Source organism: Biomphalaria glabrata, chromosome 9, assembly GCF_947242115.1.
Source record: "Biomphalaria glabrata chromosome 9, xgBioGlab47.1, whole genome shotgun sequence".
Classification (NCBI taxonomy): domain Eukaryota; kingdom Metazoa; phylum Mollusca; class Gastropoda; family Planorbidae; genus Biomphalaria; species Biomphalaria glabrata.
The window spans coordinates 5,839,982-5,856,518 of NC_074719.1; the positions used below are offsets into that span (position 1 = coordinate 5,839,982).

The window sequence follows — 16,537 nt, forward strand, 5'->3', positions numbered from 1 at the left end:
TAAAAAGTGTCTCAGAGTAGGATGCAGATGTTTATAAAAGAATTATGAAGCCTTTTGTCAAATCAATAACTATATATAGCTAATTGCTTTAACTGAAAGAAAAGGTGAAATTAATTTGTAAGGAAAATAATAATAAGCATTTGAATTAGAGGGATTTTATAACATTGGCAGCCTTAAACTGTTTTTGGTAACCTAGAAATGGTCATGAGCAGAATCCAGATATAATACAACTGAAAGAAACTTTTAAAGGGTTACAGAAAAGAATAATTTCTAAAGCAGCATTCTTATATTTTGTCACAGACTCTCTGGAGACATCAATCATATTATAAAATACAAGTCCAGATTATTGCTACAATGCATGTTTTTGTTTTATATAAGAGTTGCCAATGATGATATAGCTTTAAACTATCACACTTCAATATAATGTAACTTTTACCTGAACTTTCTCTGGCTACTTTGTATCTCATCAGGTACATCCTGACTATGCCATTTGGTTCACTTGGAGGCTCCCATCTCAAAGTAGCAGTCACAGATGTGACATTAGAAACTAACACATTAGAAGGGGTGGAAGGATCTAAAAAAATATCAGAATTTTATTGTATCATGTTAAAATAAAAATGCTACAACAGTAATTATTAAGAAAATTTTAAGATTAATGTACATTTTTTTATAGTAAAAGTCAAGCATACAAGAAATGTCAGATTCTTAAATAAAAAAATGTTTTCTAATTAAGAATGTCAAAACCTCCATTCTTCTTTCATCTTTCAACTATACCATTATATGTTAGTATTATTAATATATCAATAAGAATAACAGAAACCTGTTAGTAAGTGTATTACATTTTAAATGAGCTACAACAACATTCTTACAGGACTGATTGGTGGTAACTGTCAAAGGGTTGCTGCTGTCACTGACGCCAGCGTCATTTAGAGCAGTGATAGTAAAAACATACATGGTGTATGGTTTCAGACCCGATACAAAACCTTGAGAATCATTAGCAGAGTATAAGGTGGGAGATACTACAATCACCTCATTTAGTCTGAAAAAAAAAAGAATTATAGAAATAAAAAGGTATAATGGATGGTAGGGCGATGAACTGAATAGACTTAGGAACAATATTTATTATAAGAAATTTTTATTAACAGAATGGTTTTAATGTGGTTAGGGCTTCCCCGTAGAGAATGTAGCATCAGACAGAATTTAAAAAAAAAAAGGAAGGAGAGGAATTAACATAATTTTAGTTTGTTAAAAGTTTTAGAATTTATTTTTTTTTATTAAAGTTACTTTTCTCTGTAGGATATTTGAAACTGATCCACTCTGTTGGTCATGTCCCCTTGATTCGACCAATTCCATTGTACGCTGACAGAGTCAAAAGTTCTTGGAGAGACACTTGATAAGCTGGGAGGTGTTGGAGCACCTGGAAGTACAAAGGTTAGATCCCTAAGATTTAACTCTCATAACGACAACGTAATTTTCTTTTTCTAAAGATTAAGGTATTTCCCATGGACATGTAAACCCAGTGGTGACTTTCATATTTTCCCATACCAAATGCAGACAAAACTGCTGTCTACTGAGGATCTATTAAAGTTACAACCTAGAAGCAGGTCAAATATGCATATTGTTATAAACCTGGTGGTGGCACAGAGAGGGGTAGTGGTGTGAGTGTGGCCAGCCGACGCAAATCGCCCCAGGCCAGCGCTAGACGAGCGGTCAACCGTGACGAGTTATGACGGTCAGCCGAGTCGAGTGTCAACAGGACGGTTCGGGAAGGATCGCCGTCGTGAACAGAGCTCAGGAGCGTCACGAGAGTTGTAGTCATCTGACCACCTAGAAAGGTCGAGCAGCGTTCTGTCCGGTTCGAGAAGGCCATTAGGGGCCCTATATAAGAGCGGAGGTGTCGCAGTCAAGACGGTTCACGAGAGACAGTTCACAACAGGGGGTCGGAACACGGTCAACTACAGCACAGTTCAACGGTGTGGTTCTGTACAGAGCATTATGACGGTTCAGTGCGGAGTACTGTCAAGTACAGTTGAGACGACTGGCGTCTTGATCTTGGTCTGCGATCGAGTCTGACACAACGAGCCTAGTGTATGAAGTCAGTCCTGGACTGTTGAACTCAGTGCAAGCCCGGAACGAGACGGAGAGGCCAGTGCAAGAGTTGATATGGCGGAACGGTGTTATCGGAGAGATATTTGTACAGTGTACGTGTAGCCAATCGTACAGTATTGGCTGTTATTTATTCAACCATTAAAGTGTTACGTTATTTTGGAGTCCTGATTTGTCAAGTTCTTTAAGTTAGTGGTGTATGGTGCAGTTTGCAGAGAGCCTGGATAGTGAGATTCGTAACAATATACATGACCTTCGCAAGTGAGCAATATGACAAAAAATGTCAAGATATTAGAGAAAGCGACCCAATATGAAGAGATGTCCTTGGATATTAAGATGTTGGTATCTTTTGAAAAATGAAGACAAAAAATGAATGCTGCTTTAGACCTTACTATTTATGTTCATTTATTCTATGTAAAAAGAGTTACGCAGTAACCCTGTGTCTCTGATTATAAGTATTAGAAGCTTTTTTATGCATATGAAACTATTTTTTTTTCTTTAAAGAAATTTAGATCCAATGCTGATTACTGTCATGTCATAGGCAATAAATGTTCGGCACTGCCTAATTCCTACCGGGTTTTATTTATTTAACCAACAAATAACAGGTTCGAGCTGAGTGGACTCAGAAATATTTAATACTGTAATAACTTAAGGGAGGCAACTCAATGAGGCAACGATGTTTATTCACTGGTCATCACAAGTGCATAAAACATGTCTTTAGCACAGTCTCTTCATATGGGCTCTAGGCTTGGGAGGAAATCGTTTTCCTCTTTCTAATGTCGACATTCTTTTCAGTCCAGTCTTTAACAGTGCGCATACTTCTGCACTATCTTAAATGGCGGTGTGCATGGTAGGGTTATAACAATACAATGCATTAAAAGTAAAGTTCCTCTTTCAGGCCTTGTATAGAGCAGATGATGTTAAGGTAATCTGTTTCTTTGGCAGGTGGTTAACGAGTAGGGTGTCGTGGCCAGCACAAAAAACAACTGGCTTTATACTTTCCCCAAGTCAGATCCCATAAAGTTGGGTGGACTCATGGGTGCCCTAAAAATTCTGAAATTCAAAATCCCAGTCTTCTCAAAGATTTAAAAACAAGGATCCAAGGTTTGGAAGCCAAGTGCTTAACCACTCAACCACCGATCCCAACACAATGCATTACTTTAAAAAAAAAAATTAAAAATTCAACTCTCACCATAAACAGTTACAGTTGCTATCTTGTGGTCTTCTCCAGCACTTGAACTGGCCCAACATTCATAGGCACCACTGTCATTTTTTAATGCAAACTCCACATTCACTACCCCCATCTCCCTTGCTTGGACTCTCCCATTGGCAGATGAATTGATTGGCTGTTTCTGGAATATCCATTGTATTGTAGGGGTGGGAATGCCTGATGCTGTACAGGATAAAACAAACCTGGAGAGTTGTCTGACTAGACCTTGAGGGAATGTGATGGTAGTGACTTGTGGAGGTACTGAAAACATTTTTAAAAAAAATTCAAATGTAATGTTTCAGATTGTTTAAATTTGATATTAATGAATAAAAAAAAATCATTTTTTCTAAATCAATTAACTTCTTTTTAAGTTAAGTTCCCAGTATCTGATGATTCTTTTTTGAACACGAGACAGAAATTGATTAGTAATCCTGAAATCTAAGTTTACTTGTACTATAACAATAATGTAGGAGCTATCTAGGCCAAGTGGCCAACAAAAAAATGATAAATAAATTATTAAAAGTGTTAAGGTAAAGACTTTTTACAAAATAAACAACCTTAAGAATAAATAAAACACAACAATTTTATGTATGATAAAATTAATGCTCAATAAGTATAGGAGAAAGCTTTATAATATAGGTCAGCTTAAAAAATACATGCCGAGTGGCAATAACCACTTGGGATCAAGAGGGCTCAAGTTGGAATTTAAACTTGACATGAATTGTGTTTGCTGAGCACTTAAACCCAGCATGGAAACCTTCTCCCAGATACCCCCCCCCCCCAACATGTTTACAAATAAGATAGGACCATATGCAATGTGGGATGTATGGCAAAGTGGTAATTGAGTGGCATAAACCGCTTAGGGGTTAACATTCGAATCTGGGCTCGAGTTGAGTTTGCTGAGTGCTGAAAGGCAGATACCCAGATACCCACTCAAACACAAGTTTACAAAAAAGATTGGACCATATGCGCACTGAGCATGCTACAACATGAAAAATTCACTATATAAAAGCACTTTAAAAAGAAAAAAAACTAAACAGTATGTTGATACAGGAGAATGCTGAAAACGTGTAATACCTTGGACATTGAGGTAGGAATTTGAGAGCGCTCTGCCAACTATGTTCTCACCCATACAGGTGTAGACTCCCTGGTTGTCCCAACTAACTGGACCAATGGTCAGTGAACTGTTCTTCTGTCCCAGCCTGGCATTACTTGGTACAGGTAAACTAGACTTGAACAAAAGATGGTAAAAAAAAATATTTCTTTCCCATTTCAATAACTGTTTAAGGCAGAGTGTAATTGAATAAGAAATACTAGACAAAAGGTTACAAAAGTTACTTACATTGAACAACCAGAAGATGAAAGGTGAAGGCTGTCCATCAAATTCACAGGTGAATGTTATGTACTGACCAGTCACAACACTAACATTTTTCAGGGGCACTGACACAGATGGAATCACTTGAAAAAAAAAAGGTGTACTTTAGTTTTAACCCAACAACCATTTTAACATTTTAACTATTTGGTAAGTGAAAACACCTCAATGTTTTAGACTAGTCTAAACAATATTTTACAGCACTTTATCCCTAACTAACTGTTTCTAAATGATTTTCACCACAGTGATAAGCTTCATTTGACTTTTCCAGTTGAAGACATACATAATAAGACACAAAGAGACTAAGTAAATCAAAGTGATATGCATATTATATCAAAAGGCAATTATTGGACTTTAATCTCAATCCCCCCTGATATGAATCCTGCCTGCCACAGTCCATTGCCATCCTGTAGGAGGTTTGGGCTAGGATGTAATAATGTTCAAGTCTTAAGGCAACCCATTCCATGCTCTAATAGCACTAAGGAAGAAGGAGTATTGGTACAAATTTGTCCTAGCTAACATCATTATATAACTTCTTATTTATTTTGCATAATGCAGCTTATTAAGTGTTAGCAAAACATTTAGTCATGTACTAGCCACATATAGACTCTGTACTCAAATTCATGTCAGCAGAGTACTCTCTGAAACCTACCATTGACTGTCAAACTGCCAGATGATGTAGCATTACCAGCCTCATTGTATCCCAGGCAGGTGTACATCCCAGCATGCTTGGTGGTTACATAGTCTATATGTAATGAAGTATCGGATGTGGTACTGAGCTGAGATACACTTGAGCCATCTAGAAATTAACATTAAGCTTGGTGATTAAAAAAAAATTGTGCTCACTAGAAATTAAATTTTGAAAATGAAGACCTGAGGACTAAATTATAGATCTTATGTCAGCAGTTATTCAGCTAAATTACATAAAGTTGTTGTGTGGTCCATAGGAAAGAAAAATTTAAAGTTTCTATAATTTGCTATAACAAATGTTATATTTGAGCTTATATTTTATATAAGATGAATACCAAAGGTTAACATGCAAAACAATAGCGATCAATAAAGAAATATGCAGGACCCTTGTTAACATTTTCTTGATCTATCTATAAACCAGTTTATCTTTTGTAGGCCATTATAGTATACATCAGCATGTTGTCGTGTTCAATGGACAGAAGAAGAAAACAGCCAAGTGTTCTAGATTCTTTATCTCAATGCAGCAAACTTTTGAATTAAATACACACAGTATGAAGTGATTCCTTGGACGATTTAAGAATCTCTGGGTAAAGTCACTAGAATTTCACACAAAATTTCAACTGTGGACTTATTGCCTTAAGTTTATCAAGCTCCAAATGTGTGTTTAGCTTAAATTGGAGAAATGTGACAGGTCATTGTGCTGGCCTTAATAGAAACTCATACTTTATAGACCAATTTCACTTTGCCTGCCCAATGAAAATAAAGAAAATTTTAGTTTATTCTCAATTTAATTAAAAACTGACCCCCAGAAAGTGTAATGAATTTCTTTACTTACTTAAAAACCAGACTACTGTTGGCTGTGGATCACTGACCACATAACAGGGTATCCTCAGTGAGTCTCCAACTTTAGACACTATGTCCCCAATAGAACTCAGTGACACAGGGGCAACTGAAGAAATACAAAATACAGAAATGACTATAGATATAAAGTTGTATAATTTACTCATGCTTTTTTCACTAAGTGTTAACATAAGTTAAGATAAGATACAATTATTTTACTGGTCCAAACAAATGGAAATCAGTTTGACTACAATTGTCCACCTCAGCGTTACTAATATAACAACAACTAGATATAGATGCTGAAACAAGCAGCATTCACTAACACACACACAACCAGCGCTTTATGAATTAGACTTCTATATAGTATTCAGAGACAACAAATAACCTTACAACACCCTGACTAAAAGCGGAATAAAGGAGTTTCAAAATCTTTCTGTTCTAGCCTTAATGTATGACCACTTCATCCAGATCAATTATTGTAACTGTGGTTTAATGGGTGCAAATAGTCACAAGGAGTGCTGGTAAAATGAATGAGCAAAAGATAAAAATTTTCTTTCAGCCCGAAAATTACACCAGGGTGACAGGGGATGGTGGCAGGCAGGGTTTGAACCCAAGACCATCTAAAAAGCAGTCAAGAGCACATACCACATGACCAGGCAGCCATACAAATAGAAACAGAAATATTATGCAAGGAGTCAAATATAAAATTGAGGACAGAATGTTTAATACACAAAAGCTAGGGAGAATTAAGACTTAGATCCTCCTGCACCGTTTGGTGCACAAGGTGGCAAGCTGTTGATTCTTCCTGTTTCTGTAACAATATTTCAGTTCATTGGGAGAACAACATTTTAAATTGGAACTGTTCTTGAATATGTAAACTAAATAGATCGTCTTATACTTTAAAATATTTTTTTTGGTTAAAAAATATTCTTTATTAATTCACATTTCAAGAGGAGTACACTACTACACATATGCGTTCACTTCCATTCACCTTCAATGAAAGCTAAATGTAGTTTTAGGTACAAAATATATGTAGGTATTAAGGAAACAATGTTAGAAATTTTCTACCAGAGCAAAAGGTCCCCACATGTACCATGTTTTATATCAACAATAACTTAATGCAAATTTTGTTTTAAATTAATGAAATAAAAATATTCAGACATTTGAAATCTAACATTGATATGATTCAAACATGAGGTAAATATTAAATAAGAAGCCAAATTTGAATTGCATGACTTTACCAATGACAGTGACTAGAGCCTCTGCTGTAATTGTTCCAAACTGATTGCTGGTCACACAAGTAAACTGGCCTTCCCATTCTTTCCCCATATCATTGATCCATAGCACCTGACCTTGTTCTCTGGGGATTATATAAGTCAAAGTTGTATGATTTATTCAAGAAATCGATACTAAACATACTGATATATCTACAATTGTTGCATATGAAAAAAGGTTGACAAGATTCACACAATCAGTAATATTTAATGGAATTATCAGCTAAAATGTAACATCAAAGGTTGGAAACATGTAAACAATGAAAAGGGCTAGAAACAAAAAACATTGTTTAACTCATTTACTAGAAAATTTAAATGTGTAATAAAATAATAGTTATAGTGTGGAAAATAAGTTACAAGTAGTTATCAATAAAGAAGTCTGGTAAATAAACCAGCCGACACTGTGGAGAGTCAGTGGAAACAGTGACGCATCTCTTGCAAGAGTGTCCGCAGCTCCGAGAGCTGTGGGGTAGTTTGTCTGCAGAGTCACTTGACCTGTATGGAAGCTTAAAGGCACTACACCTAACAGCAGAGTTTCTCGCCAAGGCTCTACGGGAGGACTGATCCTTCCAGCCTTGTCACCAATTGGAGTTCATCTCAGGTAAATAAACCATCTTTCAACAGCACTTAAAGGATTACAAATATCTTTATCATGATTTTTTAAATTTTATTAATTAAAGATAAGAATTCCAGTGAATCATTAAAATATAGTAAACATCATAAATGACTAACTTGAGATTTAAAAAAAAATCTAACTTTCTTTTTAATAGAATAAAAATATAGACCTACACTAATGTGACTGTTCCAGTCTGTGTGAGATTTCTGCCCTGAAATAACCATGTGGTTGTAGGGAAAGGTTCACCATCAACTCTACAGGTAAGCTGAAGTGGTTTACCTCGGACTATTTTGGTGCTCAGAGGTGGATCCATTATAATTGGTGGACCTGTAGAAATAGATGTTGAAAGATTATTTTCTATTTAGACCATGAATCAATAGAATTTAAAAAAATAATAATGATGGTAAAATGTTCAGTTAGTGTTGAGCTACTGAAGATAAAATACTGTTACGAATCTCCCTATCCAGGTTCTCTGCAAACCGCACCAGACACCACCAACTTAAAGAACTTGACAACTCTGAGCTTCAAAATAACGTAATAGTTCAATGTCAATAAATAACAGCCAATACTGTACAATTGGCAGCACGTAACACAAGACTGTACAAATATCTCTCCACCATATCAACTCTTGCACTGGTCTCTCTGTCTCGCCTCGGACTTGTACTGAGCCGTTGTAACAAACTGTAGATCGGGAAGTTGTGACTCTAGTGGACCTTCCTTCATGAACCGTCTTGACTGCGACACCTCCGCTTTTATATAGGGTCCCTACTGGCCTTCTCGAACCGGACAGAACCCCGCTCAACGTTTCTAGGTGGTCAGATGACTACAACTCTCGTGACACTCCTGAGTTCTGTTCACGACGGCGATCCTTCCTGAACTGTCCCGTTGACATTCGACTCGGCTGACCGTCGTAACTCGTCACGGTTGACCGCTCATCTAGCGCTGGCCTAGTGTGATTTGCGTCGGCTGACTACACACACACCACTACCCCCATTCGTGCCACCACCAGGTTTATAACAATACTAATGAAATCACAAAACAAAACAGAATTATGAGACTTTTTTTCTTTTAAAAATGTTGACAATTTTAGTACCTCACTATTATAGCTTTAAACATCACTGACAGATAGGACTGATGGTGCAAGTTAAAGTAGCTACCCTTTTAGCTAATCAGAAAAATATTGAAGATTATCACTGTGGCTAATCATCAGATGGGCAGATCTGCCCTATGACCTATCAAGTCTGATTAACATGGAAAGATTGTTGACATCACACTTACACTCTGGCTGAGTGGACATAGGAATGCAGATATTCTGATTGGACATAGGAAAGCAGACATTCTGATTGGACAAAGGAATGCAGCCATTCTGAGTGGACATAGGAATGCAGATATTCAGAGTGGACATAGGAATGCAGGCATACTGAGTGGACATAGGAATGCAGATATTCTGATTGGACATAGGAATGCAGATATTCTGAGTGGACATAGGAATGCAAACATTCAAAGTGGACATAGGAATGCAGACATTCTGAGTGGACATAGGAATGCAGATATTCTGATTGGACATAGGAAAGCAGACATTCTGATTGGACAAAGGAATGAAGCCATTCTGAGTGGACATAGGAATGCAGATATTCAAAGTGGACATAGGAATGCAGGCATACTGAGTGGACATAGGAATGCAGATATTCTGATTGGACATAGGAATGCAGATATTCTGAGTGGACATAGGAATGCAAACATTCAAAGTGGACATAGGAATGCAGACATTCTGAGTAGACATAGAAATGCAGACATTCTGAGTGGACATAGCAATGCAGATATTTTGAGTGGAAAAGGAATGCAGCTATTCCTCTTAGTAGCAAATCATGTCTTCACAAGGACATTTGCTAAGATACCCCAGTTTAGATGCTAACCCAAATTGTTAATGGTTAAAAAGAAATTTGAATTAACTAATTTTTTTTCTCTCCTTACCTTTGACAGTAAGTTGAGCTGTGGCTGAAGTCCTGATGGAAGGAGAACTCCAATTGTTTATTGCTACACAGTAATAAATGCCCCTGTCTATAAGTTTTGCTGAGTACAAGTAAAGGCCATGCCCTAGAAGTCTGATTCTGTTCGAAGTCACATTCAAGGGAGAATAATCCTTGTACCAGATGACTTCTGCTGCAGGAACACTGTCAGGTGGATCACAAAATAATGTGACATTATCTCCCAAAAAAGAATTTGTATCTGATGGCTGCTTTCGGAATGCAAGTGACAGGTCTGCAAGTAAAAATAAATACATACATGAAACTTAACAAACAAAACAATGAAGATATTTATTATCTTTAGATGTGCTTGATGTTGTAAATGTTATTACAATGAAACAAAAAATGAGTCAAATTTAAATTGCAACTTTTGAATGAAATATATAGCAAAAAAAAATGTACTTAATCTATTAACTTATAAAATTACATAAAACTGTATTTCATTTGATATCTATTAAGAAATTAAAATAATTTGCAAATTAGGCATTAATTTCTGAGTTAGCCTATAGCAGAAATAAGTATAATTTTACTTAAATGCTTAATTTTGAAACTATTTCAAGATTTCATAGATCACTGAATGTCTTCAAGAAAAAATTAATAATATTGTATTTTCTAGATATATATTTTATAATACATGGTATGGTTAAAAATAACTTTATCTTATCTAAGCTTATAAAATGCAGATGCTACTTCTAAAAAGAAGATGTATATCATATGTCTGTCCTTAGGTCAACCAAGTCATGCATGTTAATCAATGACTTAAACTGCCAAGTCGTTGGTTTTTCCGGCTGACTCAGACAACCCATTCAATGCTGGCAACCCATTCCGTTACCTTATAGAGTTATATTGTTTCACATAATATTTCAAAGATGAACATGAACTTACATGCTGCTGTCAGTGAGATACTTGGAGAGACAAAAACCCCAGCAGAGTTTGAAACAGCACAAGAGTAATTCCCATTGTCACTGGCTAGGTAAGGAAAAAAAGCAAGGCTTCGATTGGTCAAAACATACACTCGACTTGTGGCATTCAAGATGGAATTTTCACGATACCATGTAACGATGGGTATTTCTTTGCTAGGCTTTGTCATGCAAGGCATTATGAAGCTAGAACCTTCTTTTAGTATCAGTGAAGATGGAAGGCTCCAGTCAAGTGCTGATGTATTTCCAACACTTGGGATATCTAAAGGTTAAGAAAAAAAAAATTTAAATTGATTAATTATAATAATAATCATCTGTAGCAGTATTCTCCAACAAGGTGGTAGATTGTTTTGTTTTAATTTTAGAAATTAGTATAATAATACAAGTATTTTTAAAAATTGTCATTTAAGTGACATACAAATCTTTATGAAGACTTGTGCTATGGCCTAAATGCTAAATTCCAAAGTGAGTTAATGCTATTAATAGGTTTCTTTTTTTTTTGGCATTAAATGAGATAAAACTGGTGATAATTTCATCTAAACAAAACTGTTTTTAGAATCATAAAGTATCTCCATTAAAAAGCAAAAAGCTTAATACAGGTTGTGTGTATTTTTGAGAAATTAAAAACCAGCACAGGATCTCATATTTAAAGACAAATGATAAAAAAAATTACTTTAAATTGAAGTAAATGTCTCAAAATGTTTTTATTTTAATTATTAGAATAAAAACAATTTTAAATAATTTCGAACGAATTCAGAAATTTCTGAGATTTTAGTAAATATATCTTTTTTTTTTACATTATAAGGATTACAGATAAAAATAATATTTATTACAAATACACCAACCATATTACACCAATAAGTAAAGTTCCCCTTTCAGACCTTGTGATATTATCTATCTTATAAAATACAGATGTTACTTCAAAAAATGTAAATGTCATTTGTTTCTGTGGCCTTTGCTAATGAATGTGTCCTGTGTCCAGCACAACAACCAACCGCCTTTATTTTTCCCCAACTAATGTCAGGTACCCATTAGATCACACATATTAAACAAGCTAAAACTGCATCTATAATTTAGTATTACGCACATTGGTACATTAGATACAAGAAATACCCTCATAACCTTACCAATATAGGTTACATTGGCTTCTTTACTGAAGACAGAGACAGACAACATCTCATTGGTTGCTTGGCAACTGTAGGCACCAAAGACATCTTCAGAGATGTCTAATGTCAACTTCATTGACCACTGCACAGTCAAACCAGTTGGATCATAGTCACCAAATGAGGCTATCTGCTGGAAGGCTTTCTGAAACTCGCCACCATTTCGTAACCACTTTACCTGTTGGGAAATAAAAACTTTGACTGGAATTCAAAGTTTAAAAAAGTATTTTATTGAGTAAAAGGGCCTCTAAAAATAAAAATTAATAATTCAACTAATCCAGTGCATCGGGAGAAAGCTAATAAAATGTGTTCAATGTTGCAAAAATAACATGCAATAGCATGCTTTGTAAGATGTTTTGAGAAGCTGGTAATTATTGAAACTAAAAAAAAAAAAAATAATGACTTCATTTTAATAAGATTTGTGACATAAACTGTTTGGCTAATCTAACTGAGAGGGCTTGAGATTAAATCCCAATGTGGACAAGGAATTTTCAATTCAAGATTTGACTTAAACTTAGCTGTGTGTACCTTTCCCTCCTATGAAAAAGATTGGACCTCAGTGCCCTAAACCTGCGATAGAAGCATGGAAGATGCACTATATAAAAGTAAAATACTATCTGTTAAAATAATGTATATCAAAAAAAAAGAGGAAGAATAAAAAATGAATGTAAAAAAACAAAAAATATACCACAATTTTTCTAATTCAAAATGAGTTTTAAGTTTTAATATCACTGCCTGGTATGGCAATCTGAACATTAAAAATAAAAATAAACTTCATAGAATCCTAAATGCCGCTGGCAAAATCATTGGCAAAAAAACAAATCCCATTTGGGCAGCTGTTTGAGACAAACATTCATAAAAAAAGCTAAAAGAATCTAGAAATAAAAAAAAAATCACCCTTTTGTGATTTTACCATCACAAAAGAGATACAAAACACTGATAGCAAAGACAAATAGACACAAAAACTCTTTTGTTCCCCTGGCAATCAAATTATGAAACAGAGACTATCTGATATAAACTTTTCGCATGTAAATTATGAGTGAGTCTGGTGTGAATGTATTTTTGGTTTTCTATAATTATAAGGTTTTGTTTGGTGTAATGCACAAATTGTAAGACAAATTTCCTTATGGATAATAAAGATTATTATTATTATTATATATAATTATAAAGTTGCATAATTTTAAAAAAATGTAGGAATACACTAAAGTTTAGTAAAAAAAAAAAAAAAAAAAAAAAAAAAAAAGAAGGTAAAGTTCCACTCTCAGACCTTGCAATCTGTAGGGCAGATGATGTTAAGGTCATCTGTTAACAAGCAAGGTGTCATGTGGCCAGTACAACGACCAACCACCTTCACTTTCCCCAACTAAAGTCAGGTACTCATTAGAGTTGGGTGGACTCAGATGCGCCCTAAAAATATGAGATTCAAAATCCCAGTCTTCACCGAGATTTGAATCCAGGACCCTTGGTTCGAAAGCCAAGGGCTTAACCAGTCAGTCACCAAGCCCCCCACTGAACTTTAGGCTTCAATGCATTTACCTTAATTCTTGGCGAGCTTTTACCAGTGACACATGTCAGGACGACAGTGTCACCAAGGCTGGCAGACACTGAACTTGGATTGATAATGAAAGGTTCGAGATCTGAAAAATAAAAATATTAATCTGAGAAAACAAAAAAAAACTAATTACAAATTACTTAATCCTGCTTTAAAGTTATAATAGGCTACATCTTGTTTGTGTTGATTAACAACAGCCTGTTACTCTAATTACATAATAATTGTAAAGACCTGAACCTAGACTAACATACATTTTTATATCACATTTTTATATCTTAACTTCATTATCAGAATGGCTGGAAATCTGTACTTCTCTGGGAGTGTCATGTATTAATCACAATGGGTTTTTCGGTTGTTGTTGCTGATTTTTATGGTAGGCTTTTGGGACTCTTCAGAAATTTAATTAAGTGTTCATTAGAAAAGGTAGATCTCTATTGTTGTTAAACTACTAGATCTAGGGGTAGTGGACACATTTTATAAATCTAAATGTTAAGATTATTTATGTTTTTAAAACATAAATCTGGGAAGTCTAAAAGTCTCAATTTTGTAGTTTTGATAGCTAACATTTAGATCTAGACAGATTTCAAAGTTTCTTACCAGAATTCAAACATTGTAACAAATACATTAGAACAATAATAAGTAAAACAACTAAAATAGACTTTATATCTTTGTTTTTCTGAGTTAAACAACTAAAAAAAATGGTTGGGTTGAGGTTGTGACATGTTAGCTTACACAGGGGTAAGTTGACACGTGATAGAAAGTCACACACACACACAAAATCATACGAGTTTTGATGTGGCTAAATGCAATATCAATAAAGCAAAATATAAAAAATACTTTAAAAAAAAAAAGCTTATTGAGTTAAGTTGTATACTGTATACATTATTTTGAATCCATCAAGTAATTACTTTTTGGTAGATCTAGATTCTAGAGTATTCTAGAGTCTAGACCAGGGGTTCTCAACCTGTTGGTCATGACCCCTTTGGGGGGTCAATCGACGATTTGCCAGGGGTTGCCTAAGACCATTGAAAATACGGACTGTTATTGTCTACTCTTCTATTGCTGTATGTGTGTGTGTGGGGGGGGGGGTCGCGGCAGAGTGAGGGATTGTAAAAAGGGTTGCCGAGCTTAAAAGGTTGAGAACCGCTGCTCTAGACTAACAATAATAAACACATTTGTGCAATTGGGTTAGTTTTTTTTTTTTTTTTTTTTTTTTAATGTTATTGCTTTGTTTACCACAACTTTCATGCTTATATGCGCTATGGCCTAATCACTTTGTTTGTATCAGGTCCTACATCTTGTCTACCCTACCCTCCCTTAACACTTGAAGATAACCACACACACAAACAGGAAACATGTAAATGTAGACTAGATAGATCTTATCATCTAGATTTTAGTGAACAATCAAACTGGCAACATAAACAAAACACAAAATGAAAAGCAAAAAAAAATAAATTACAAGATTTTATGAGTAGCGCGCTGGCAGACACAGACTCTAAGACATTTCCATTTTCTGTGACCCTTGATACTTCACAAGTGTATACTCCAAGGTCAGCCTCTGTTAAACCTGGTACAAACAGAGAGTTGTTGGAAAATCTGGACACCCTGTCTTGTACTTTGCCGCCATCGAAAGACCATCGGTAAGCCAAGCTGGCAGATGTGTCGCTCGCATCAGCAGACTTGGCCAGGCAAGAGAACACAACATCTTGTCCCAGAGGTAGTGAAGTATTTTCTGGTTTGACGACCCATTCTAATCAAATAAATAAATTTAAAAAAACATAAATTAAAGAGTTAAAAAAATAAACAGGCCTAAATACTGTTTGAATTTGGTTTTATGTGAACAGGATGCAATATTAATAATAATACCAGTAACAAATGGTGATTAATAGGCCTAAAACAGGATGGCTTTCTGGTCGTGTGATTGACGTGCTGGACTGTCGTTCGGACTTATCGATGGTCCCTGTTTCAAACCCTGCCCGCTCCCGTCACCCGTTGTCCTGCGGGAGGTTTGGACTAAGAAGTAAATTATCTTCAACTCTGAAGGAACATCCGAAACATGGAAACCTTTTTTTTTTTACAAACAGTTTAACAATAATAAAGAGCTACTACTCAGAAGTACGACAGTGATGACCATAATAATTTCTGAATAAGAATAAATTGATTTTATTACGTAATGCCTATGGTAAAAGAAGTATAATTTAAAAGTAGAGTAATGTGACTCAAGTTCTCGCTTCTGTCAGACTACAGTTTGCAGCTATGGGTTAGTCTCTATTTTATCTGGTAAATAATAATAGTAACTACGCAAGCCCAGTTGTGACCTGCATATTATTCCAAATATAACCAGACAAAATCGTTGTCCGCCGTGGCTCTATTATGTACATATCTTCTATCAGGTTAACATTAAGAAGTAGTCAAATAGATTTAAAAAAAAAATATAGTCAATGTGATAGGCCTACACTTCGTCAAACAATCAAAGTAAAATCAATTTTGCCTACATCACAGAGGTTAGTTTCTAATCTTGTCATCTAGATCTACTTTCTAAAGTCTAGCGCTTGTCAACACATTGTTTTCCTTTGTTGTTGTTTTTTATTAGGATAACTTGGAATTCATATCATTGTAAGCCTACTGATCTGGCGTATCAGATGCACTATTAATTATCAGTGATCATTAGTGACCCGGCATGATTTAAAAGCGGTTCTCATGTCCGAAATAGTAAGAGGCATTTGTAGTTAAAGAATATGAATAGTGATAAATAGTATACAGTTTG

General features: G+C 35.2%; 1 protein-coding gene across 4 annotated transcripts in view; it reads right to left on the reverse strand.

Moving 5' to 3' along the window:
• The window catches only part of LOC106077050 (roundabout homolog 1-like), a 90,999-nt gene that overhangs the window by 23,400 nt on the left and 51,062 nt on the right, over positions 1-16,537 (reverse strand). For all 4 annotated transcript variants that reach the window (XM_056040314.1, XM_056040316.1, XM_056040315.1 and 1 more), the window contains exons 3-17: positions 15,230-15,520; positions 13,755-13,855; positions 12,183-12,396; positions 11,021-11,317; positions 10,083-10,370; positions 8,282-8,435; positions 7,460-7,578; positions 6,214-6,327; positions 5,341-5,487; positions 4,659-4,774; positions 4,394-4,547; positions 3,299-3,577; positions 1,285-1,417; positions 870-1,039; positions 437-574 (exon numbers count right to left, since the gene is read on the reverse strand). In XM_056040314.1, the coding sequence (XP_055896289.1) occupies positions 437-574; positions 870-1,039; positions 1,285-1,417; positions 3,299-3,577; positions 4,394-4,547; positions 4,659-4,774; positions 5,341-5,487; positions 6,214-6,327; positions 7,460-7,578; positions 8,282-8,435; positions 10,083-10,370; positions 11,021-11,317; positions 12,183-12,396; positions 13,755-13,855; positions 15,230-15,520 (2,715 nt within the window). The remainder of the gene's footprint in view (positions 1-436; positions 575-869; positions 1,040-1,284; positions 1,418-3,298; positions 3,578-4,393; positions 4,548-4,658; positions 4,775-5,340; positions 5,488-6,213; positions 6,328-7,459; positions 7,579-8,281; positions 8,436-10,082; positions 10,371-11,020; positions 11,318-12,182; positions 12,397-13,754; positions 13,856-15,229; positions 15,521-16,537) is intronic.